A 27,550-nucleotide genomic window follows, 5' to 3' on the forward strand; every position below is an offset into this window, starting at 1 on the left:
CGTGCCTTTTTACGTCCTACGGATTTATTTTATTTTAGTTCAAAACCCCGCTGATTTCCAGAGTGAAGGTTAGGGGAATGGTTCTCTTAGCGCTTCTGGAACGCTGGCCCGGAGGCCTTTTTCCCTGTTGAATCTGGCGCTCTGAATGTCCAGGCTCGGCTGTGGCGATAGGATTTAGAAGGGCGGGGTGGTTTGGGACGGCACTTGAATTACGTGCCTGGGAATTGCGTCGACTTGTACTTTAGCGCTTGAAAAAGGGCTGTTAGCGTGGAGAGCGGGTGGTGGAGAGTGAGGCGAATGTGCCGTCTTGAAACCGAAGGACAGTAAGCGCTTCCTCTCTCCCTAAACGAGACGGTCCCGCGGGCTCGGCGGCCGCCCCTGGCCCGTCCGGGGGGAACATGGCGGCGCCCGGAGCCCGGAGCTGCAGCCTCTCGGGCCTGCTCCCGGCTCAGACCTCGCTGGAGTACGCCCTGCTCGACGCCGTCACCCAGGAGGAGAAGGACAGGCTGGTCTACCAGTATCTGCAGAAGGTGGACGGCTGGCAGCAGGACTTGTCAGTGCCCGAGTTTCCGGAAGGTGAGGGGCTGGCTTCGGGGTGGGGAGCCCCTCCCGGAACCCCCCCTCCTCCTCGGGGTCGGCGCCGTGCCCTGAAGCGGTGGGCCGGGCGCTTCGCCCAGCCGACCTCTGTCCCGAAGCGGCGGCGTACTGCGGGCTTGTGGAGGGCGTGGGCCTGCATCTTCGTCTCGGTATCCTCTATCGGCCCGAGCCTTTTGTTAACTAGTAAACGTTCCCTGAACGTTTAGTGGCCCCGGCTAGCCATGATTCCGGTGTCTTTGCCACCCGGTCCTTTCAGCCTGGGTGCCCAGCATCGTCATCATCTTAACGCATCCTCCCAGCTAACATTATTCATCACTTCTTATGTGCCACACGCAGTCCTAAACACTTAAACGGTATTACCTTATTTGATCCTCTCTGAAGGCTATAGAGGTGCTCTTATTGGTCCTATTTTACAGGTGGGAAACTGAGGCACGGGGACAGGGAGCTTAAATCATTTGACTAGGGCCTCACCACTGCTAGAGCCGGATTTTACAGACCCCCCTAGATCGGCCACATTTCTCCGTTCGAAGTCGGGAAACTTGTCATTTTAAAAATCTGAATCAATTACGGCCTATCTCTAGGGTTTGATTCCCAGCTCTGTGAATGCTTGGAGCCCGAGGGAACTGATATTGCCAGCAGTGCTATTTGTGAAGCACATCTTGCTATGATAAATGAGACCGAACTTAACCTTCTTTGGTTGGGACTGGCATTGTTTTTGCCCAGTGGTGTCGTTGTGTCTCCTGGCATGACACTGAAACCACATGTATAGTTAATTGGTTGGATGTGGCAGGGCTCAGTATCTCATGGGAGGTATACTGGAACCTTGCCTCTGACGAAAGTCACGTGTCTTTCCAACCCTTTTGCTCCCACCTTCAAAAGTGCTTTCTGTTGTTATTAATTCTATGCTGGATTTGAATTACTGTGGAATTCTGTCGAAAGAATGGGGTGCATGAATGCTTATCCCATCAAAGAAACTTTAGAAGTTTATATAAATGTGTGCATTTTTTAAAAAAAACTTTGTAAGAAGTTAGTTGCATAGTAGACTGTCATAAATGAGCCGGCCACCAGCTAAGACTGGGGCCAATGGTTTTATTTTCTTGTTTGTATTTACAGTGAGTGCATTTATTACCATGAGATTTGATCTTTGTGACTCATACATAATATAACAAAATATTCAGGCTTCACATTTGACACAGTCAAATTTTATGCTGGGCCTGATTAATGAGGACAGAATACTAGATACGAGTTTTTTCTTGGTTTCTTTATTAGTTACAGTAATCAAAAAGTCATAAACATAACTCTGTCTCAAAAACACTGTGCTTTGTTCATTTCTTAAAAGAAACATGTTTTATGGGAAACTGTGGTATAATGGGTGGATTCAGACAGACCTGGAATTAAATCCCAGTTGTTTCATTTGTTAGTTGCATGATTTTTCAGCAAGTTACTTCTCCAAGCGTTACTTTTCTCTCACTTATTAAATGGAACCAATATTTATTTACCTTTCAGGTTTGTTATGCAGATGGAGGTAATGTATCTAAAGTCCTTGCTTCATAGGCAAGCTCAGTAAATGTTAGCAGCTTTAAAAATTATATTCATTCTAATTATTGTTATTATAAGGTTCATTATTATGATTAAGTCTCAAAAGCACCTAGCACAATAACTGACATCTAATACTTTCCCCATCCCCAATTTGTCGCGCTTGACTATTTACAGAAAATAAATTTAAAAGACAAATTCATAAATACTTTAAAATTAGGATATGTAATATACATCAAGTAATTTGAGGTTTTATATGGTCACTTGATCTGCCATACCATTAACACTTTATTAAAATGTATAATTAAGACCTAACTGTATCCTAAAAGCTTACTCAGTTGGACTAATTTGCCAAAATACTAGTTTGAGTTGCAGATTTTTTTTTAAGTTTTGTTTTGAATAACTCCAGTCACTGTTATTAGTTGTTTGCCCTTATTACTCAGTTGTCCCACCCAGCTTTGGCTTTCAGTTTCTGTAAAATATTTCCAAATACTTGCTTTAAGGTATAATTTACAATTTTAGTAGCTGCATTTATTTACTTATAAGCAACAAACTCATTATCTTTGTTTTCTTAAATTCGTTAAATAGACATGCTGTACTTTTAATCTACTTTTGTTAGTTTAACAAAACCTTTTTAGTAGTGCATAGTTAAAACTGTAAATCATGGTAAAGTAATTATAAATTCTGATTTACAAAAGTACAGATTAATGAGATTCTATTTTTCTTTTCTTTGGAGAGAAGGGAACATGCTCTTCATCAGTTTTAATGTTGCTTCCATGCAATCTATAATAATAATAGTGTGTTTTGCTTAACTTTGTATTTAAAATATGTTGTATTTAAGGTCTCATTCAAATCCAGAGCATTTCAGCTCTTTTGTGAAATTGGCTTACACATTTCATATGTTTATGCTTATATTTTAACACTGTTCCTTTTTGATATTTAGTTTATTCTTAAGGTTGACCTTCATTCTCAATAGCCCATTTGTACCAAATTGTGTACTTAGGTCCTTTTAATATTTGATAGTTCCACTCATTTCTACCTAAATATGTTGATCTTACTTCCTTTCACACACAGGCTATTGTACTATTTCTGAAAGAATTTAGTGGCTTCTTCCCCCCCCCCCCCGCTGTATTTGCAGACTGCCTAATAATAGTAGCTTTTCCGTCTCTTACCTCCCCATCCCCTTCCTGCCCCTCCCTTCCTTAGAAATAATAATGGTTCACATTTTAGTGGTAAGATTTAGATATATTATCTTTATCTTTTCCTTTAATCATAATTTCTTTTGTGTAAATTTCAGGATTAGAATGGCTGAACACAGAAGAATCTATTTCTGTCTACAAGGACCTGTGTGGAAAAGTGGTCATTCTTGATTTCTTCACCTACTGCTGCATAAACTGTATTCACGTGTTGCCTGATCTGCACGCATTAGAACACACATACTCTGATAAAGGTATCTGCCCTTCATTTGGTTTCTAACAGACTGTCCTGGCGTAGTCACTGGAAGAGTAGCTGACTCATTTGTTCATAGAATAAACATTTGGCAAGACTTCAGTGATTCTAAAAGTAATTTCTAATCTACGAATTAAGGACTCCGTGTACCTTTTCATGAGAAGTTAACCTTAGCGAGAGGTGGTTGCTTTCCTAAAGAACCAGCATTTGGTATATGGTTTTTCTCTCAGGATAAGGACGTAATTTATTTTTTTCATGATCAAGGATTTTTTAAAGGTCATTTTGGATATCTGGACTTACCTAAATTTGTTCTATGAAAAAAAGGAATAATGAATTGTGTGACTAACTTTATACTCTTCTCGCTATGATAAAAAGGTTCAACGTTCTTATTAGAAAATACGATTAGGCTTCCTTTCTCTTCGAATGACATGAACTACAGTGGAATGCAAAATATTATAACAGATACTTTTTCTTTGACCCTGCTTTATTTAAAAATTACTTGTAAAGGTTAATGTTTTCCAAAGCACACTAGGAATTCCTCTTTTATGGTATTACAAATTCAGAAAATGTAAGAGATTATACTTAGTATTTTTTTTAGAATGTTGACTTTTTTTCAGATTTTTTTTCTTGTTTACTTCTTTCTAAAAAGAGAGCATATGGGGTGAATGAAACTAAAAAGTTCTACTTAATTATGTTTAAATTTATTGAAACTGTCCTCTTGGAATGACTAAAAAGGTAGGGGGGGGTCACTGATCTTGTGAGAGTGAAGCTGAGAATGGAGTATACATGTACAAAAATGAAGGCTATCTTGAAACTTAGTTTAAAAAAAAAAGGAGTGCTGGAAAAAATCTTCAGTGCAAGTGAAGCTTTGGATGCTTTTAGATTGTAATGGACTTCATCCTGCAATTGCCTATCAATGAGATTTATCAAGAGCTCAAATATTCCCAGTAGCAAAGTCATGTTTTCAAAAATTCACCTGTGTTTAAGAACTATGAGTATTTCTTAAGCTCCTAGGTTTTGGATGCTTGTGTGTCTTGTTCAAGTCCATGTAAACAAGTATATTTTTTGAGTATGTATTATGTGCAGCATACTCTAACTGCTTAGGAAATACATAACAAAATTGAATTAATGCATTATGGAACATGGGGAAAGGAGTAACTCATTTTGGCCTGGAAGCTTTGGGAAATATTTCTCAGAGAAGGAGACAGTTAAGCTGGAACTTGAAAAACTGAGCAGGAGTGCAGCTGGAAATGAAAATGGGGCTGGGGGGACACTCCTGGCTGAGGAAGTGACAGGTAAACAAGCAGGGAAGAGGAGCACAGAAGAGGAGGTTTGGGGAAGGGTGAATAGTTCAGGGTGGCAGGACTGTAGGGACTCCCAGGAAAAGTGAAAGAAGGAGGTAGATGAGGTTCAGTCACGTTGTGAAGGGCTTTGTGTAACATTCTTATGGTTAGGTTGATGGACTTTTTCATGCATTGAAGATACAGAGATGTTTGAGGTTGTTTTTAATTTATTTGTTTAATAGGGTAACAATAAGATTTGTGTTTCAGAAAGGCACTTACAGACTGGGTTAAAAATCTGAAAGTCAATCATTTCCATACTTAAGATCACCCCTAGCAGACTGTTTGATTAACTTCATTGGTTAATGCCGTTACTGTGTCATAGTTCTGAGTGTGTCTGAAGCAATGCTATTTACGTTCTTGAAGAGACATTCAGCAGTCTATTGTTTTAATTTATTTTTAACTTTTAAAGTTTTCAGCACCCTGTTTTAATTCCATGGAATATTCAGTTCATTTTATCAGTAAGCCAGAAATGCTCAGCTGAGGAAGTGCTTTTTAATTCAAAAACCATCTGAAAGAGGCCCAATTTAATCCTCAGACCTTCCTTGGCAAAACAGTTTTTAAAGTCAGGTTTGTAATGGTGACCAGTATCACGTTCAGAATAGGGTAAGAGAAATTATGCCAAATGCCAAAGATCTAAAGCAAAGAGTAAAAAAGATACTTAATAGTAATGAATGGTTCTGATGTTCAGACATTTTTTAAGAATGTGGCTGGGCCCAAAGATGGTTATTAATTCATAATGATTTAACATATATTTGTATTAAACTGACAGATACCTCAATGTTTTTTTTTTTTTCCTTTTCTCCTTGAGGGCTTCTGATTTTTTTTAACCTCTTTATGCTGGATGCCTTAACGATGTGTTATAGTATAATACCCAAATTTAGCACGACTGTTATCTAAGGAAAAGCACTCTTGTTTTATAAGAAAACTCTTACTAGGAAAACTTGACATATTTGTAAATGTGTTGCTAGGTGAATGGCAATAGATGATTAAATCAGAATTTATAAAACCTAAATGCCATAATACGACAAAGTAAACGCTGGTACTCTCATTGCCTAGTATATGCTATTTTTCTCTTTGAAATTTTATTAAATATTAGAAGAATACATGTCTAATTTTTATAGTGAAACTAAATATTTGAATGAGTCAATACACGATTTCACTCTGTGTCAGGGTTCCCCAGACTATCCCCAGGTTGATGATTCTTTAGGAGGACTCATGGGATTCAGCATTTAGTTATACTCCTGGCTACAATTTGTTACAACAAAATACTACAAAGCAGAATCAGCCAACAGGAAAGATGCATGGGGCTGAATTGAGGGGAGACGGGAGCAAGCTTCCAGGGTCCTCTCAGTGGAGTCACACAAGTTGTGCTTAATTCCCCCAACAAGGAGTTGTTTCCGCATGTTTGAGGTGTTACCCACCAGGGAACCTCATTAGAGACAGCACCCAGAGTTTTTATTGGGGGCCGGCCACGTGAGCAGCTTCTGCCTGGTGCCATGGACCGAAATTCCAGACTCCCAGAAGGAAAGCGAGTGTTCAGCATAAATCAGATTATTTGTGCAGACACTGAAGGCGTTGTGAGCTACTCTTCCCAGCCTGGGAACGATGAGAGGAGCACCCCTGAAATCCAGGCAAGGCCAGCCCTGTAAGCGGGCCTTTGGAAGAACAGCAGTCGGGCCTTCTATGTTAAAATAACTCTTCTCTGCGCACACTTCGTATTTTCTTTTTACAGCAGTCCATATGTTTATTATTCTTTGTTCTTAAATTTGTTAAAGTAGAATGAAAATATTGGTCGATAAGCAGCGTACTTTCAGAGTGTTTAACGTAGATGCAGGGTAATGTCAGTTCTTGAAATTTAAAAAAAAATCAGATTTGCTTCTCGTCTCTGCTTCGATTTCTTGTTCAATGATTTTGATTTTTTTCACTTCGTTTCCATTGCTTTTAGTGTCAAACCTAGAGTCCTGTCCCTCCACGCGCTTCTCCGTGCGCTTCTCCTCTTCCAGCCTCCCTGCCTGCCGTCAGGTTCTCCTGTCACTGTTCCTCGTGCTTTCAGGCCCTGACATGTGTTCCCTCCACCAGCAGTGAGCCCCGCATTCTTTCTTTCCCAGTAAAGTCCTGCTTGTTTTAGATCTCAGAGTGTCTCAGTTTACTATTTTTGTACATCTAAAACTCCTTGGGTGTTTTTAATTATTGCATTGAACTAGGTTATCATACACTGGCTGTGATCATCCTTCCTGCTCTAGACTGCAGCGTGGATGTGTTATGTATACAACTATGTACAGCTGTATCTGTGTGTCTATATGTCTCTGAAAAATGAGACCTTTGAAGTTTTTTAAATGATTTTTAAAAGTTATTTTATTACTCATATTTTTTATTACTAATATTACTAATATTTTAGAAGCTGTTACTCTTTTTATTTGGTTTCACCTTCCCTCATTCCCTTTCTTCTTCCCCCTTCTCTTTTCTCTTTCTTCCTTCTTCCTCTTTTCCTTCCATATTTTATTTTAAGTGCAGTAGTTTTGATCTGTGTGTTGGCAGAAGATCAGTAAAGGGAAGAATCTTCTACATCCTACTTTTTCTTGTGTATGATTAACAGAACAAGCGAAATATTTTAAGAAAAATCTCTGTATACTTACTTTAAGGCTGTTGACACTGAAAAAATGGAATGCGTAGTTACTTGGCAGTTGTCCTTCTATGTAGCTCAATATAGATATTCTATTTAGACAATATGATATGGTTTATATATTGTACAAATACATAACTTTCTTCAGTATCTATGTCCTGTTGATTCATTCATTTCATACAATGTACTAGGCACTGTGCTGGTGAATAATAAAACATGTATGGTCCCTAAATAATTGATGGGAATTACAGTCTAATTGGGGAAACTTATAATCAAATAACCATACAAATATTGTTATAATTTTTATAAATTTGAAGGAAAATTACAGAGTGCTATGAAAACAAATAATGGGGTTTACTCTAATCTGGAAGAATTAAAGAAGGCTTTTTTAAGAGTGAAAATTGAGCTTGAGATCTAAAAGACAGGTCTGACTTTAGTACGTAAGAATATTCCAGGTGGAGAGACAGTATGTGTCAAGACTTTAAAGTAAGAGGAAGAATGACATTCTTGAGGAATTGAAGAAAGGCCTGGTTGCCACAACATCCTGGGTGGGGTGGTGGAGGAGGCGGGGAAGAAGGGTGTAGAAGGTGCTGGAGAGACCAGATGTGGTTGTTGTATGTAGAACAATGGAAGGTGTGGGAAGGATTTTCTGCCAGAGGGTGACATGATCAGATCTGTGTTTTTTAAAGATCAGTTCCTCTCCTAGGTGGGTAATTAATTAGCGGAGAAGAATGGATCTGTGACAAGGCTGCTGTGGGCCTGTGAGACATCACCATAGCTTGAAGCTAGTTAGAGATGATAAGACCAATAAGTTGATCGTGGACTAACTGTGTGTGACAAGAGAGGGCTGGTTGGTTATTACAAAGATATGCTAGGTAGGTTTCTGGCTTGAGAAATTGGACAATGATGGTGCCCTTCAGTGACAGGAAACACTGTAGGAAGAACAGGTTTGGAGGAGAAGTGTGCGAGTTTAGTTTGAAGTATGTTTGAGACTTCAACTTCATTCTCCATCTGACTTCCATTGCTTTTAAGGATAAAGAGCTCAGTCCTTAATATAACTTATGAGACTGACCCTATCTGTATGTTTATTATCATTCTGCCCAAGGCTCCCCATTGTTCTCTGTGTTCAGTCACTTCTTCAGTCTCAGCCATGCCCCCCACCCCCACCCCGGCCCCTTTGGCATGTGTTGTTTTCTCTCCCTGGAATCTCCTTCCTTGCTCTCTTCACCTAGTTAGCATCTTCTCATCGTTAAGATCTCACCTCAGTTATCACTTTTTCAAATAAGTGTTGGGGTATATTGATCACAAGGAAAAAAAATTATCTTTTGATGTAATATATGATGATATCTATATATATGATGTGTATATATATTACATATATAAAATATATTTGGACTTAACTCATGGATTCTTATTTAATTCATTGTTATAAATCATCACTGTCATTTTTTATTTTGATTTTCAAATTGTCCGCATTTGACTAATGGGATCCCCCTCGAGCTATCACTTGTGTCCTTTTGACATGTCCTTCTCATTCTCTGACCAGTTCTCGTCACTACAAAATGTTTCCAGGTCATCTTCTACTTTCCCAGCCCCATCCCTGAATCAGCCATTTCTCCAAGGAGCTCTGATTCCTTTCAGTATTGAATGTTGGGAATGGTTTTGCAAAACCATGATCTGAACAACAGATGTGCTGTTGCTACTGAGGGAGGAGGGTTGGGTCTTTGCTTCCAGTCCCCCTCAACTAATTTAAAAATTACATAAGCTAGTCCCTCCCATCCCCCCATGAGGATATGTTATTCATATGAAGTGCAGCTAGATTCATTTGTTTCTGCTTGTATTTTTAGGGCCCCTTTCCTCATTTTTGTTTTATTTGTTTTCAAGTATGCAAAATTGTAACATAGCCTGAGAGTCAAAACTATTCAGAAAGTATAGTTTCATCCACCTATCTCTTCTGCCTCTTCCTACCTTCTCATTTTTTCTGTCCCATTCTTTTTCTTTTTAAAAAATGTCTTTTTTTTTTAATGTAAAAAGTGACGTGCTATTGACATTTTTGTGTACTTTGCTTTTTTTATTTAACAGTTTTCCAGGCAGTCACTCCATATTAGTTTATAGAGAACTTCCTATGTAATTTTAATAGCTGCATAATGCTTCGTGTGTGTGAGTGTGTGTGTGTACCTTAATTTATTCAGCCACTCTTCTATCCTATATATTGGCCCTTACCTTGTTTCTGATACTTAGCAGTTACAGTGAATAATCTTGTGGATACATTTTTGTATTGCTGGTAATATATCTTAAGGGTAAATTCCTAGAAGTGGGATGGCTGGGTCAAAGTTAAATGTGTTTGTAGTGTAACATGGATATTGCCATGTTTTAAGAGGCTGGTTTTAAGACTTAGTTATATTTATTTAATCATTTAACAAATTATCAAAGTACAAAATAAAATTATATCTCAATAAACCCGGTGTTAAAAATAAGAATCTACCTCTGCTACTTCCAGGTTTGGAGGACACTGGTGGCTACCTAATTCTGAATCTCCCAGTTTGTCTTCCCCTTCCCCCTCCCCAGGCATAAAAACAGCAGGGAGAGTAAATAAAACCACACCTGACGCTACGTTCAGCAACACTAGGAGACAGAGAATATCATGGCCTTCAAATTACCTGTAAGTTGAGAAATAAGCTTAACTCCATTAAAGATCCTGCTGCTACTCGCCTGCAGGCGCTGAGAACAGGAATGGGGGAGGCTTAAAGACTCCATGGAAAAAATTAAGTGGTTCAGAGGACTTGGGCAAAACACAGAGTAACCCCCTTCCCTGCAGAAAGAGAAGCTCCAATACTAAGTGCAAAATACTGAACACATGTTTGGATATACTGGAACATAGTGCCAACTCTTAAAAAAGAGCGTGAGACTGGGAACAGAGGCCTCAGAGAAGCTAGAGACGAATGTGGTTTCCCTTGGAGATAGTCTACTGAAGGGAAAGAGGAAAATAAGATGGAAAGGTTAAGGATGCTGCAGAAACAAAAGAGAAAATACATATTAACCCCTCCTTCCAACAGTGCTATCTGAAAATGAAACTGCACAGAAAAAGGGAACACTCAAACTAGGAGCTCTGTCCAAAGAATGATTAGGATTATTAAAAAACAGATCACATCTCTATAAAATTGTAAAAAACTGAAAATATGATTCAAAGTTGAAATGCTGGTGAAAATTCTGTCAGAAAGTTGAAAAAAAAAACTAACACAGTCCTCTGTATCGAATTACATATCCTCTAAAAGTATTTAGGAATAATGAAAAGACAGCTTGAATCATAAATTTAAAAACTAAGAACAGAAATGGACCAAGAAAAAAAATGTGTTGATTGAACTCAGAAAAGAAATAGAAGGAAAATGTCAGGATTATATTACAAATGAAGACTAAATTACAAGGTGCCCAAGGAATAGTAATTTCACACAAAAATGTTACAAGGAGCATTGAACTAAAGCAGGCGTATAAAAACAGACTTAGAAACTGAAAAGGAGCTTAAAAAATAAATAAAAAGGGTTCGAGAGGAAATGATTGAATTGGAAGACAAGTAGAGGAGGTTCAACATAAGACTACTTGGAGACTAAAAAAGAAAATCAGAAGAACTGACCAGAACTCATACCTAAAATTAGAACCCAAGAAAACATTCCAGAAATAAAAGGAACCTTAAATCTACATATTGAAAGGGCCTACCAGATAAATTGACCCAGAACAGCCTAAAAAAATACCCTAGTTAAAACTATTACACTTTAAAGATGTTTTAAGAAAAAGTCCTCACGAAAAGATGACTTCCAAAGACATGTAAATTAGACTGGACAGACTTTTCCCCACGTAACAGACAAAGCAACAGTGGAGCAACATTTCCAAGATTCTTAAAGTACAAACCAAGGATTTTTATATCTAAGCAGCTGCCTTTCAAGAATCAATCAGGGTTATAGGAAGACAGTTTTGAATGTCCAGGAACTCAGAGAATGCTGTGCATGTGTGCCCTTCCTTTCTAGTGAATCTGCCTGAGGGAGATTCTAACCAGATGTGACTAAGGAGACTCCAAGTGGATGAATGAAGACAATGAAGACTTCATACGTGTATTTGTAGAGCCAAGATCAACAAGGTTGTGGAGTTTTGATGTATCAGTCAGAATTTGATGAGAGAAAAAAGACCACTAGGAGTAATGAGAAATAATAAGGATTTGTTGAAGTCACTTGATTAATTGATGTTGACTAGTTGATGTAGTTGTGGGAACTGGTTAACTAGTCTACATGTGGCTGTTGCTTCTGTGTCTAGTGCTCAACTTGCTGTCAGCAGGTCAGGCAATTGAAAAGGAAAGATGGATATGAAATAGGGGAGAACATGGGCAAACTACAAGCTGCATGCATGAACCAAAACTATAAGGATGAACTGGAATCCATGTAAGCTTCCAGCTTAAATAATGAAGTGACCAGAAGAATAAGTTGGTTCCCTTCATCATGGAACTAAAATCTCGCTTGGCCCAGGAGGTGGAAAAGCTGACAGTGGAGATCTGGCAGGAATTGGTACAGCTGTGGGCCCCAGCTGCTGCCCTACAACCAGCAAGGTGAGCCAGCAGACAAGCTGTAGGTGTGTAAACTGCTGTAGCAGGTAGGGCCCTGCACCAGCCTGCCCAGCAAGAGAGGATACGGCTGCTGCTTCCTTTTACACCTTCTAGTTCTCTCGCAGAGTAGCTCCTGGTCCAGGATAACCCAGAACTGGGCAGGGAATAGAATAATGGAAAACAGTTCCAACTTAGCTACATTGACAAAATACAAGTCCATCGCCCAAGGGTAAAAGAATAATATGAAGTCAGGTATTCTGACAAAATTAAAAAGAACGTAACTAAAGAGAGATGAAAAGAAAAAGGAGAGGGGAAATAGAAGACTATTGATTATTACATAGGCAATAAGTGGTAGTTAAAGGATACTATTTAAAAATGATAGACCAGATAGTAAAAAGTTATGAAAAGTTGAGGTTAATACTTTTATAATATGATAAAAAGTGACAGTCAAGCTGGAACCTGTCACTGCGCTCCCCACAACCATGAGGAAACCAGGAGGTTCTCCCTCCACGTGCCCCAAAGATGGAGAGCTGGGCCCATCAGGAAGCAACCCACTGACCAGACAGACCCACACCCTCATTTCCCAGGACCCGGACACCCCAGCACCCCAGAGCTGCCTGGGGTCAGGGCGGGGTCTTCCTGACAGAGCTGCAAGGACACACAGGTGCAGGAGAGACAGCCCTGCACAGGACTCTGCCAGCACCAGACCCTGGGACCACGCATATGGAACCCACGCTGAGCATGCTGCCCGCCAGCCTGGCAGGACTCGCATCTCCCCGGGAGTATCTGCAGAAGGACATCGGACTTTGGCAGCAGATGGTTACTGCTCTGACTGTACATATGGAGGATGACAGTTTCAGGCTGAGCACAAGATTCCTGTAATATTGACCTGTTACATCACCACCAACCAATCAAAAGAAGGTCACACACCCTGCAGCACTCCCCCAAATTTTGCCTTTGAAAACTTCTCCCCTAAAACCATGGGTGAGTTCAGGTTTTTCGAGCATAAGCCACCTGTTCTCCTTGCTCAGCCCTGCAATAAACCTTCTCTGCTCCCTCCCACAAAAAAAGGGAAACTGGGCACCCCAAACAGAGAAACATAGTCAGTGTAACATAATATACACAGTAATTGCAGTACAGAATAATATGAAAGAACTGAGATCAGACATACCAGTTGCATCAATAAATGTGATTAAGCTTAACTTTCCTACTGAAAGAAAACATCCATCAATTCCTGTTTATCTTCTGTTTTCTTTATTTTTTTAAATCAAGAATAAATGCTTAATTTTGTGGGTTTTTTTATTTTGTACCTCATGAATTCCTGGCTTATCTTTATCATTCACTCTCTTGTGCTTTCTTTTGATTTAGTCTGTTCTTTTCCTAAAAAATTTTTAAGTGGGAAACTTATTCATGTATTTTAATTTTTATTGATAAAAATGTTTAAGGCTATGAATGAAGGATGTAAATTTTCTTCTGTCAGTGCATGAACTATATCCCATAAATTATGATACACAGTATTTTCATTTTTTTTAAGAAATTCTGTAATCTTGACTTTCGTGTCACCTTTTACTCAAGTTGATAAATAGAGGGTTTTTAAATTTTTAAGAAAGGCGGGAAGTAATAGAAAATATATACGTTTGGTCTCTGCCCTGGGTTTCTGGCACAGGACTCCTAAATCCCTTGCCATTTCTCAAGTGGTAGGAGCACTAGGAACATCTTTTGTCCTCATGTTTGGTTTCTGACCCCAGTTCCTGACAGAGTTCCTAGATTCCTCAGAATTTCCTGGGTGGTAGGATTGTCTTTTGTCCCAAAGTGATCCTTGGTGGGCTGCTGGATGGAGCTAGTCACCAGAAAGACCAAGCCGTGATTAGAAGCTTGGAATGTTCATCCCTCCCCTCCACCCCCCATTCTCCAGAGAGGGGAAGGGGGTTGGAAATGGAGTTATCGGTCGATCACACCTCCTTGGTGAAGCCTCCATAAAAATCCCAGAGGTAGAGACTTCAAAGCACTTTTAAGTTGGTGAGTACATGGAGGTGCTAGGATACTGTAAGGCTTTGAGAGGGCATGGAAGCCCTGTTCCCCTTCCCACATACCTTGCCTTGTAGTATCTCTTCCATCTGGATGTTGGTTTGTATATTTTATCATACTCTTATAATAAACCGGTAAACGTAACTTTCTCTTGAGTTCTGTGAGCTGTTCTAGCAAATAATCAAGTCCAAGGGAAGGGTCATGGGAATCTCTGATTTGTAGCCAAGCTGGACAGAAGTGTGGGTAGCTTGGGGAGACCTACTGCTTGGTATTGGTGTCTGAAGTGGGAGGGCAGTCTAGTGAGTGACTGCCCTTAACCAGTGACATCTGTGTTAACTGGCTAGCGTCAGAATTGTAGGACACCCACCTGGTGTCACTGTTGCTTAGTGTGGGGAAGAGAACCCACACGTATGGTGTCAGCAGTGTTGTGAGTGTGGTGTTAGTGTAAGAGGGTACACAGTCTTTCCCACTCCTCCTCACTGCTCTATTACCTAATCTCCAAGTAACCACTCACCACTGTTGTCTTCTTTCTGCAGCTGCTTTCAAGATGTTTGTGGGGTTTTTTCTTTAATCTTTGGTTTTCAGGCCTTTTTGATGTGTGTAGATAAGATTTTCTTTCAATTTATCTTACTTGGGGTGTGCTAACCTTCTTGAATTCTGTGGATTTATGTCTTTAACCAAATTTTGGAAGTTTGGGTTTTATTTAGATTTTTTTTTCTGCCTCAGTCTGGCTCCTCTCCTTCTAGGACTCCAGTTCCATGTATAGTAGATCTTTTAAAACTGTTCCACTGGTTCACTGGGCCCATCGTCAGTGCAGAGCCATGAAAGAGGAAACAAAACAAAATAAAACTGGAAACTCGCCCTCATGTAATTTGCTTTTCCACGTTTTGACCCCTGTCTAAAAATCTGCCTCCTTTTGCTTTCTTTTCTCAGTCCTCAGGCATATGTTTGTGTGCATATATGTTTTGGCTTAGAGTTAATAGTTGTAATGGAAGGATGGGGTGTAAGGTAATTGCACCTCCCAATTTGTGTGGTTTTATTTTTTCTTCACGCTGGTTTGTGTCGTGTTTAGTGGGTATGTTGGGAGATTCTGATTTACATAGCTATTACTACCTCTGCTACCTTGGCAGTCGATAGTGAGTTTTTACTCTGAATCTGGCTTAACACTTCTTACTTTTTTTTCTGTATTATCTTCTCAACGTACTATATTGATTAACTAAAAGAAGTATGTTGTTTTTAGTTTTCAGAACTATATAATAGGAATTTTCAGTAAATCAAAGACCTTATGGAAATATTTTGTTTATATTCATTCTGTTACTCTGTAATGTAGTTAGGTCAGAAAAATCTGAGATGATAATGTGACAGTAAATAACCACAAAAAGCAGTCATAGTCATTGTGAATTTCAGAGGGGCTTACAACAGGTGGAAAAAAATTTACAAAATTTCAACATCTTTCTAAAAGCTTTATCTAGGTAAAGGGCACAGAGAGTTTTAACCTTGGAATAGCCACATGATTTTGATCAAATGTGTTTTATGCAGTTGTCAAGATTGAACTGAAATTTCAATGTTAGTGTTTTATACATGTGTTTAAATGCAGTTGAAGACATCAGTTTAGTTCTATCTTTTCCCTTTTTTTTTAATCTCTGACTGTTACATTTATTAATGACCCAAAGCCTAATGTGTGGATGGTGATACTTAAACTTTAATCCTTCGTGGTGTTTAACTTACAATTTTTTCCATTTAGATGGTCTTCTGATTGTTGGTGTTCACTCAGCTAAGTTTCCAAATGAAAAAGTCGTGGATAACATTAAGAGTGCCGTTCTTCGATACAACATCACCCACCCTGTGGTTAATGATGCAGATGCCAGCCTTTGGCAAGAACTAGAAGTCTCCTGCTGGCCAACTCTGATCATACTTGGACCTCGTGGAAACATGTTATTTTCTTTGATTGGAGAGGGACATAAAGATAAATTATTTTTATATACTTCAATAGCGTTAAAGTATTACAAAGACAGGGGACAGATCAGAGATAATAAAATTGGAATCAAACTCTATAAAGATTCTTTGCCACCTTCGCCATTGCTGTTTCCTGGCAAAGTAACAGTAGACCATGTTTCCAGTAGATTGGTAATAGCGGACACTGGACATCATAGAATTTTGGTCGTCTGGAAGAATGGACAAATTCAGTACAGCATTGGAGGTAAAGTTTGCATCTAATTATGATACATAATGTATTTTACAGTAAAAAAAATAGTCAAGGAAATGAATTAAAATTGAAATTTGTAAATAAGAACTAATTACAGAAAGGCACTATACATTGGCTTTTAACTTCATCAGAAATTTTGGTAATTATTGTACGGTGTCTGAATTAATCTCTTCTCACTTTCTCAAACACAAATACCCAAAGAGCTTCACTAAGGTCAAAAGGAGAAAATCTTTAGTTTAATTTTCAGTTATACTTATATATCCGATCTTGTTTTTCCAAAAAACTACCACACTTACTGTGTCTTATGGAAGTGTTATATGCGCTTTAGATTTCAGGCGATTTAAATGGAGGGTGTTGTGTTTCACTTTCCATCAAAATATACCCATATCTTTTTAATGACTAGGATAATACCCTAGGAACTTGAGACTTAGGTTATGAGGTAAATAACCTAGGATTTCTACACCATTATGCTCTTTTCTCCTTCCATAAGAAACTACACATACTTCTGAATCCATTCCCTTTGATTGTAGCAAAATAAAAGTATCATACACGCATAGATCATTTTCTTCCATATCTCCTTGGTCTTAAATCTAAAAAGGGCTCTTATTGACATCTTACATAATTAATAAAATCTGTTAAGTACCTTATTAATCTTGTTCATCCAGGCTGAACTTACATCTAACAACATATTAAAGAGAAAAGTAATTCATCTTCTTGCAGTCTTGCTTTAGTCACACATGCTGTGTTAGTACATGAAGTAGGGATATCTTCATTCCTGATGCAAATAAACTAATCTTATCCCTGAGCTCTGGGGCTATTCTTAGCATACCAAGGGATTATTCCCTTCGCTCTTGATTGTTATATATTTCATGTTGTTTTTGTTAGAGAGTATGTGTGGTTTTTTTAATTTTTATTTTTTACTTTGAGGGGGAGGTAATTAGTTTTATTTATTTATCTTTTTAGAGGAGGTACTGGGGATTGAACCCAGGACCTCTCATGCATGCTAAGCGTGCACTCTGCCACTTGAGCTATACCCTCCCCCTGTGAGTATGTGTGTGTTTTATGCTGTTTATTTTGCTTTGGCAACTTGATATTTTGGTTTATAACAGGCAGTTGTGAGAATCGTTACTCAAAAAGCATCTGTTGTAGCAGGTTAAATTTAAATGGTAAAAAGAGTTTTTAATAGATCCTAAAATTTTCAAAATAGTTTAGATGGATATTCTTTGTTGAACAGAGAAAAACCAGCAGCAAGCTACCTTTCTCAAATATGTTTCTAGGAATACTGTTATGATAAATTAATAGTTATTCTACAATTAAAAAGAAGAATTCTGTGGTTAGATACACTCAGAAAATACTGGTCAGATGTGCTTTAACAGATTCTTGGTGATGGTGCTGTTGCTGTACTCAAATCTTTCACTCTGCTAATGAACCTCATGAAAATATGAGAGGGGTTATAGCATACAGTAGTAAAAAGTATCTTCCAATCTAAAGTGATCACAATCATTTTTTTTTCCCCAGGGAACTCTCGCCGACAACAATAACAGTATTATTAATAATAGTAAAAATAGCAAACACACACACACATATATATATTAGGCATTATTCAAGCATTTTACCTGTATTAATTTATTTAGTCCTCACAATGTTATGAGTTATGTTGTATGATTAGTTCCATTTTACAGAAGAGAAACTGAGACCTAACAGAACTTGCCCAGATCATCAGCTAGAAATTGCTGGAAAGCCTGTTGTGCTCTTGAGTTCATGTTCCTGGCCACTACATTATGCTCCCTCTCTTACACCTGGGACCATGGAGTTCTGCAGAGCATCACGTAGGAATGCTAGTCTAGAGGCTTCGACTGGCTTGTCCTCTGGTCTCAGAAGTAACAGTTATATTTATTATGCTTTGTACTCTCTACCCATTAAACTCCACTTGTGTTTAAAAGCTGAGAGGTAGGCCATTAACCTAGAATAACTCTTTGTCTTTCTTAAAGTCTCCATGAGGTATTAGAGAACTTTGTGGCAAAGTGAAATAGGAAGTATGAAGGATTTTTAACTTGGGATTCATGGCTATTAAGAAGTGCTTGAATGGTCCTCAGAATCTAGGAACCCACTGAAATTGCCTGTGACGTTGTAGGGACATGTGTATTGAAGGGAAGAGGTTATAATTGTCATTGTATTATGGAAGGAGTCTACCTTCCAAAGTTGTTAAAAATCATCAGCCAGAAGCTAAACAATTAAATTATTTTTAATTCTTTTGAGTCTAGGTAATAGGTAATTTAGATGCTTTTTAAAGTAATTTCTTCTGATGTAAACTACTAAAATGTACTAATAACCATTATCCAGTAAGCCCTGTCATTAGCAAAATTTACTCTTGAGAAAAACAGGTATCTTGGGAAACATTTTAGTTTTTAGGTAGAAGTATCATGTTAATTTATGTTAAAATCCCAACTTTAAATACAGGCTTTTGGGGATGGGTTTTGTTTGTTTGGTTGGTTGGTTGGTTGCTTGGTTTTGCTTTGAGATAACTTTTTAAGTAGAAATATATTGTCTTACGTCTCTCTTGTCTTTTAGGACCCAACCCTGGAAGAAAAGATGGAGTATTTTCAGAGTCAACTTTTAACTCACCACAGGGTGTAGCCATAATGAATAATATCATATATGTGGCAGATACTGAAAACCACCTTATAAGAAAGGTAATTTTCCATTTTAAGTAAAGTTTTAATACTTCTAATCAGAAATACTTTTATTTACTTGCTACATAAATATTTGAAGTGAGAGGGTGTTGCTTGAATATTTCAGATCATCCTCATTCAACTTCTTTCAGAGGTACTTACTTTATTTTCATTCTTAGGTGTCTTGTTCTGTGTGTTACCCTGTAGTTGTCACAGAAGACAAACCCATCAAGTCCCCTTTTTAATCCTTTATTTCAGAGTCATGTGCCTAATCATCCAAAAGCTCCTCATTTTGAGGTATTGTCCAAACCACTGTTTATGAAGTGATGTTTTGTCCTTTTTCAGTAAAATTTTCTCAAACCTAAAAAAAAAAAAAAATCATACCACTCCTGCCTTCCTTCAGCTCTTTTACTTTGCTTGGAAATACTTCTCCATCAGTTAGTCTTAAAATTTCTTTTGTCTCATTGTAAAAGTAATACGTGATCTTATTTTTTAAAAATGGATTAATACCTAAAGGTAAAAAGGTCCCCTAATAATCTATTTAGCTCCCTAATAATCTATTTAGCTCCCCAGGGGTAACAACCATTGTTAAATTAGTATCTTTTCAGAAATTTTCTACTCGTATCCAAATAAATTTATATTGAAAAGACTGTCTCTAGAGAATCTTTTTTTTTAACAAATGGAATCATAATGTACATATAAAATTTCTGCATTCTCTTTTTAACTTATTTTTTCTGTATTAGTCATATGAATATGACTGCATAGTATTCCCTTGTAGACATACCTAGTTATTTTAAACATTCCTTGCTGATTAATATTTTGGCTATAATCCATTTGTCTTTAAGTTGCCATCTATTTGGAAAATAAGTAAGTTCATCTAACCCATTCTGTCTAAACATGTTGTTTTAGGTGCTTCTTTGCTTTTGTTGCCATTTTCTCTCTCTTAATATTTTTACCTATTTATATGACAAAATTATCAACTTATATAAATTTTACATATATATACATATAAAATAGGAAAAATATATATAGAACATAAAATGACCACTGTAATGTAAATCTCCACAAGGACACAAAATTTGTTTTCTTTCCTATTGCAATTCTAAGCACCTAGAACAGCACCTGGCCCACAGTAGGTGTTCAATAGATTATTTGTTGAATGAATTATGAGCAAATAATACCTGTTGAATGAAACATTTTCTAAAGCATTTGTTCCTCTTAATATGAAAAGATGTTACATGAAAAAGGGGTTTTGTGGATTTATAAATTAAAGCACATTTATTTTTTGAAAGTCTTGGACACTTGTCTTCTCAGAGACTTTAACAGGCTAATATATTTTGAATACGTAAGCGAGGGAATGTGTGTGCAGTATTTCTCAACTTACTGGACCAAAGAGCCCTTTTTAGTAAGAACTTTTCTTAGGGCTAATGAGTTAATGGTATATACTTTGGGAAAAAGTGTTTTTATGTTACTAACTACTTAAAGGTCCATATTTTCTTTATCATTATCTTTTTCTGGGTTCTGTGCTTCTAAAATTCATCATAGTGTCTTAGATATCTAACAGGATATTGAAGTAGTAAGATATTTAACCTACAACATACAGGGAGTACTTGTCCTTCTTTGATTGTACATTATTTCTCTTGCTTTAGGACTTAGTGAGTTCTGGTCTATTGACTGCATTTCAGAAATTTTTTAAGTAGCATAATTATCATAACAAACATAGGTTACTTGAAATCATTTTTATATTTTATGACAGTGTCTGCAAAAATAGAAATGAGGTTGAATTACTATTTCTTCCCCTCTTTAAAAAATAGAAAAATATTTATTGTATTTTATGTTTGTTTAAGACCTCATTTGCAGAAGATTGATCATACTCCTATGTTTACAGCTCACGAACATCAGTGTTCCATGCCGACCTGTCTCTTGTTAGAATAATTTATTTATTAATTTGTATTAATTCCTCTTCATCTCCATTCCCATTTCCCCTGCCATTCCCTGTACATAAATACACCTATAGGTAGCCTTCCTTATATGTTTAATTTACTCTTTTTATTTGTATATGACCTTATAAAACATGTAGTATTTTGTGTGTGTGTTTTAACAACTTTATTGTGATATATTTTGCACAGCATAAAGTTCACCCATTTCAAGTATATAATTCAAGAATTTTAAATTTAACAAGTTGTGCAACCATAACCATAAGTCATTTTTAGAACATTTTTATCCTCCTAGTAAGAACCCCCATGCCCAATTATAGTTAACCCCCATTCCCACCCTTAGTCCTAATCTACTCTATAAATTTGCATTTTTTGAATGTGTCATATAAATAGAATCATACAATATGTGGTCTTCTGTGTCTGGCTTCTTTCATTCTGTGTAATGTTTTTGAGGTTCATCAGTGATGTAACATGTAGGTAGTTTATTCCTTCTGTATCACTGAATAGCATTCCATTGCATGAATAAACCACGTTTTCTCTATCCATTTACCAATCAATGGACATTTAGGGTGTTTCCAATTTAGGGCTATTATGAATAATCCACATATTTTTGTGTGGACATGTTTTCATTTCTCTTTAGTAGGTGTGTAAGTCCTGGAATTGTTGATTCATATGTTTTATATTTTATGTTTAACGTTTTGAGAACCTGCTAGACTGCTAAATCACAGCCTTTGCACTGTTTTACATTTCTACCTGCAGTATATGTGGATTCCAGTTTCTCCATATCTTCACCATTACTTATCACTTTCCATTTTTAAAATTCTAGGCATTCTAGATGTGAAGTGGCCTATCATTGTGGTTTTGATAGGTATTTCCTTAATGAGGAATGATGTCAAGCATCTTTTCCTATGCATGTGGAGCATTTGTTTATTTTCCTTTGAAAAGTGTCTAGTCAGAGTCTTTGCCAGTTTTTTACTTGGGTTATTTGTGGTTTTTTATTACTGAGTTATATGAGCTTTTTATATATTCTGTATATGAATTCCTTATCAGATATGTGATTTTCAAATACTTTCTCACATTCTGTGAGTCATCTTTTCACTTTTTTAATCATGTCTTTTGATGCACAAAAGTTTTAAATTTTGATGATTCCCAATTTATCTGTTTCTTTCACTACTTATATTTTTGATGTCATATAAGAATCCATTGCCAAATCAAAAGTCATGAAGATTAACTCCTATGTTTTCTTCTAAGAGTTTTATAATTATGGCTCTCACAGTTAGGTCTTAGATCTATTTTTAGATGATGTTTATATGGTATGAGGTAAGATCCAACTTCATTCTTTTGCATATGGATATTCAGTTATCCCAGAACCATTTACAGAAGAGACAATTCTTTCTCCGTTGAGTAGTCTTGGCAGCCTTTAGAAAATCAATTACTCATACATGCATGGGTTTATTTCTGGACTTTCAGGTCTCTTCCATTGATCTTTGTATCTGTCCTTATGCCAGTACCACACTGTTGTGATTGCCATAACTTTTAATAAGTTGTGAAATCAGAAAGTATGAGCCCTCCCACTTCTTTCTCAATACTGTTTTGACTGTTCTGAATCCCTTGTAATTCCATATGAATTTTAGGATCAACTTATTCATCTCTGCAAAAACTTTTGTTTGTTTCTCATATAGGTAATTATATTGTTTGAAGAAAACAAATGGCAGTTTTATCTTTTCCCTTCTTTTTTTTATATTTCTTACTTCCTTTTATTATATTGCTTTCAAGCCTTACAGTGATGGTGGGTGTCTTGTCATGATCATAATCTTAAATGGAATGAATATAAACTTTCTCCACACGTTTGGTATTTTCTATAGCTTTGGAAAATAAAATGCTTATGAAGTTAAGAAACTTTCTTTTTATTCCTAGCTACTAAGAATTTTTATGTGATTTTTTTTAATGTGTTTTCTATATTTATCAAAGTAATTATATAGTTTTTTGCCCTTAGCATGCTGATGTGATGAATTGTGTATTAATAGATATTTTTGATGTTGAACCATCTTTTTATTCCTGGGATAAACCTTACCTAATCATGAATTTTTTAAAAAGTCAAATTGGATTTGATTATCCAAAATTATATTTAGTATTTTAAAATTCATGTTCATAAATTAAATGGCTCTATATTTTCTTGTACTGTTCTCACCTGATTTTGGAATCAAGGTCGCACTAACCTCATCAAAGGAGCTAGTTTTCATTCTTTTTCTGTTTTTCGGAATAACTTGTCTCACACAGGAATCAATGGTTTTTGAACATTTATTGAATCTCCCCTGTAACATCACCTGGGCCCAGGCTTTTTCCAAGAGGAATTTTTTTATTATCCCATCAGTTTCTGTGATGCATTTCTTAAATCAAGATCTGTTTCAAAGGCCCATCCCTAACTGCCTATTGTATTTTTGGAGATTGTATTTTACAGGTTTTGAGTTTAGTGAAAATACAGATAAAGTTATATTGATAGATATTCTTTACAATTTCAGGAGATTGTAGAGCAGCTACTAAAAATGATGCAAGAGGACATCACCAAAATAAGTCAATGTAATTCCCCATAGTAACAGAATAAAAAGTAACAGGATAATAACCATATGATTGCTTGACTAGATTCAGAAGAACATTGAAAAACATTCAATACCTAATCATGATAAAATTAGTAAACTTGAAATGGAAATGAATGCCCTTACTATGGTATAGGCCATCTACAAAAAGCTTACAGCCACACTTAATGCAAAGTATTGAATACATTTCCTTCAAGATTGGAAACAAGGCAAGGATCCCCACTCTCACTATGCCTATTAAACATGGTACTGGAAGTGCTGGCCATTGTAATAAGACATTAAAGGGACGTAAAAGGCTAATAGGCTGAAAAGGAAGAAAAATACTGTCTTTATTTGCCAGTGACATGTCAGGTACACCAAAACTTTTAAGAAATCTATACAGTTATTTGAACTAATAAGTGAATTTAGGAAGGTTGCAAAATACAAAATCAGTATAAAAAGATCAACTATATTTTTATATGTTTTATTAACAGTCAACTGGAAGTTGGAGTTTTTAAATTTTATTTACTTAGCAACCAGAACAAAACGCTTAGAATAAATTTTAAGAAATACGTACAAGTGAGTACTTCAAATTATAAAACTATGATTTTGCTGAGGAAAAATTAATTCAATATTGGATTGCAAAACTCAAAATTAATATTCAGTTCTCTGTAAATTGATCTTTGGTTTCAGTTCAATTCCAGTTAAAACACCATCAGGCTTTTTTTGTAGATATTGACAAATGGAGTCCAGAAATTTATGTGGAAATTCAAACAGAGGATTATTATATCTAAATATTGAAGAAGAACAAAGTTAAGACTTATACATCCTAACCTCAAGACTTACCACAATGCTATACCATAGACTAATGCTATACTGTATACCAATCAAGACAGTGTTATACTTCCAAGGACAGATACATAGATCAGTAAAAAAGAAGACCAAGAAGTAACCTCACGCCTGTGCAGTTGTTTGATTTTCTAAAAAGCATGAAAGTAATCGAGAGAAAGCAAAGTCATTTCTGCAAATTGTGCTTGAGCAATTAGATAACTATGTGACCCCTACTTCATGCACCATATATGAACATCAGTTCAAGATACATCATAGACCCAGAAGTAAATGCTAAAATCCTAAAGCTTTTAGAAGAAAACATGAGAATATCTTTGTGACTTGCATGGAGGCAAAGGCTTCTCAAAGGCAGGATACAAACAATAATCATAAAAGAAAACTATAAATTCAAATTTATCTAAATTTGAAACTTCTACTTATTAAGGTTTACTGTTAAAGTGAAAAGACAAGCCACAGGCGGTCAGAAAGTAGTCACAAAAATTCAGAAAAACATCTGTGAAGGGATTAATATCCATGAAATATAAAACTTCTGCAACTGAAAAATGAGAAGATAATGTAATAAAAATGAGCGAAAGATTTGAACATGTTTCAAAAGAAGATATAAGAATGACCAAAAGCACATTGAAAAGTGATCAACGTCATGAGTTGAAAAGGAAATGTAAGTTCAAAGGACAATGAAATACCACTGTGTATCTACTATAATAGTTAAAATTTAAAAGACTGACAGTACCATAGGGTAGCAAGGATGTGGAGCAGTTTGAACTCTCATGCATTGTTGGTGCAAATAGAAAATGATGGACCACTGGAGAAAACCTTCTGGCAGTTTTCAATCAAACCAGTCACATACTTACCCTGTAACACAGCGATTACAGTCCTGTGTATGTACCCAAGAGAATTGAAAGCATGTCCACAAAAAGGCTTACATAAGAATATTAATAGCAACTCTATTTAAAGGCCCAACCTGGAAACAGCCCAGGTTCTGTCAGTAACAAAATATATAAATGAACTGTGGTATACTCCATTGATGAAATACTACTCAGCAATAAAAATGAAGAAGCTACCAAAACATGAATAAATCTCAGAAACATTTTAAATGAAAGAAACCACACACGAAAGAGATAATTACTGTATGATTCCGTTTATCTGGAGTCCTAGGAAAGTTACAAATAACGTATGATGGTTAAAAAAAAATTTATACTGTTTGCCACTAGAGTCAGGAATGACTGGAAAGAAGTGTGAGGGAATTTTCTGGAATGAAGGTAACATTCTATGTCTTTAAATTGGGCTACACAGGTTTATGCATTTCTGAGAATTCATCAAATGATACGCTCAAGATTTGTGTACTTTGTTGTAAGTTTTGCCTCAAGAAAGGAAAAAGCTCTGAAAAAATAGGAAACTCTAGTTAATGGTAAACATACTGAAATATTTAGGGCCAGTGTACTGATGTTTATGATTTACTTTGAAATGCATCAAAAATGTAAATGGATTGAGGGATTGATAATTGGATATGATATGTGATAAAGCAAGTCAGTGAATTGTTGATAGTAGGTGGTAGATGTATGGATGTTTAGTGCCAAATTCTTTTAGCTTTTCTCTGTGTTTGAAATTTTTCGTGATAAAATGTTCGAAGAGTCTCAGGAGATGAAACCAGAGTATCTTTTTTCGGTAGAATGCATTAATTTCTTGGTTTATGAAGTTGAGGCAATATAGTGTAGTAGACCTAGAACTGATTCAAATCCAAGATCCTTGACTTACTAGCTGTGGGATCTTGGGATCTTACTTAATGATCTGTGCCTCAGTTACCTCTACAATAATCAAAATCACAGTCAGTTATTATGAGGATGGATAGATGATTCTTGGATCAGTGCCTAGCACATATTAAGCTCTAGATGTGTCAGTTACTTGCCAAGCATAATTAAAATACATTTTAAGAAAAGTGTGTTTCTCGATTTTGCTTTAAATTTTCAAATTTCACCTTTTAAAATATTTTTTGGTTGAGATCAATGCCAATTCTGTAGAGGCATGATGAGGGAGAGGGGTAAGAGGAAAGTTGGGGAGTGGATGGGAAGGGAAATGGAAAGGACTGAGCATTTCAATAACAAGGACACCTTGTACTTGATTAGCCTTTTTTTTTTTTAAAGCTTTTCTCCTCAATGTATTTGTGTTGCATACATTTTCTGTATGTTCTATCGGAAATAGACGCACTGCATAAAACAAATATTAATTTCTGCAGATTGACCTAGAAGCTGAGATGGTGAGCACTGTGGCTGGCATTGGAATTCAAGGTACAGATAAAGAAGGTGGAGCTCAAGGAGAAGAACAGCCCATTAGTTCCCCTTGGGATGTAGTTTCTGGAAAGTCAGGTATGTAAACTTTTGATACTAAATGTAAGTAAATTTTGTTAAGTAAAATTCAGATTTTTAAAATATTATGGGAACATTCATTTGGATTATTTCTGTTGCTGTTTGCTTTATGTTTTCATAGCTATGACTTGGGATTTGTTAGTTGCATAACAACAAAGCCAGCAGTAATATATAGAAGATAGAGGATATATATCATTATATATAACATATAACATTACATACATATTATATTTTATACACAAGGTAGAGTATATATTACTCTATTGTTAAAGAATTTCACCTTAGTTGCCACTTTCAATTAAGGTAGTCTGAATATTTTTGAATTGGAAGGATTTATAGTTCCAGAATTTCAGAAGATTATCACGAACTCTACCTTTCAACAACGTCCTTTTTATTTGCTGTGGTGTGAAAAACAAATCAAGAAATGGCAGCTTTTTTGGATTATTAAAAATTGTATTAAAGAATGATAGCTTCTTTTGAACAATTAAAACAATTTTACATATGTGCAATGAAATACTGCTCAGCCATAAAAAGGAATAAAATCTTGTCATTTGTGACAACATGGATGGACCTAGATGGTATTATGCTAACTGAAGTAAGTCAGAGAAAGACGAATATTGTATGATTTCACCTATATATGGAATATGAAAAACAAAACAAGTGAACAAACATAACGAGACAGAAACAGAGTCGTAGATACAGAGAAGAAACAGGTGGTTGCCAGAAGGAATGAGGCAGAGGGATGAGTGAAATAGGTGAGGGAGATTAAGAGGTACAGAC

The 27,550-nt window shown here is 36.4% G+C and overlaps 1 protein-coding gene across 1 annotated transcript in view; it reads left to right on the forward strand.

The window, feature by feature from the left end:
* Nucleotides 1-204: 204 nt before the first annotated feature.
* NHLRC2 (NHL repeat containing 2) overlaps nucleotides 205-27,550 on the forward strand; it is a 48,204-nt gene continuing 20,858 nt past the window's right edge. Inside the window, exons 1-5 of the mRNA XM_006200192.4 lie at nucleotides 205-576; nucleotides 3,431-3,583; nucleotides 15,912-16,367; nucleotides 18,945-19,066; nucleotides 26,641-26,770. Of these exons, the coding sequence (XP_006200254.1) occupies nucleotides 399-576; nucleotides 3,431-3,583; nucleotides 15,912-16,367; nucleotides 18,945-19,066; nucleotides 26,641-26,770 (1,039 nt within the window). The 5' untranslated portion in view covers nucleotides 205-398. The remainder of the gene's footprint in view (nucleotides 577-3,430; nucleotides 3,584-15,911; nucleotides 16,368-18,944; nucleotides 19,067-26,640; nucleotides 26,771-27,550) is intronic.

This window comes from Vicugna pacos, chromosome 11, assembly GCF_048564905.1.
Source record: "Vicugna pacos chromosome 11, VicPac4, whole genome shotgun sequence".
Lineage (NCBI taxonomy): Eukaryota > Metazoa > Chordata > Mammalia > Artiodactyla > Camelidae > Vicugna > Vicugna pacos.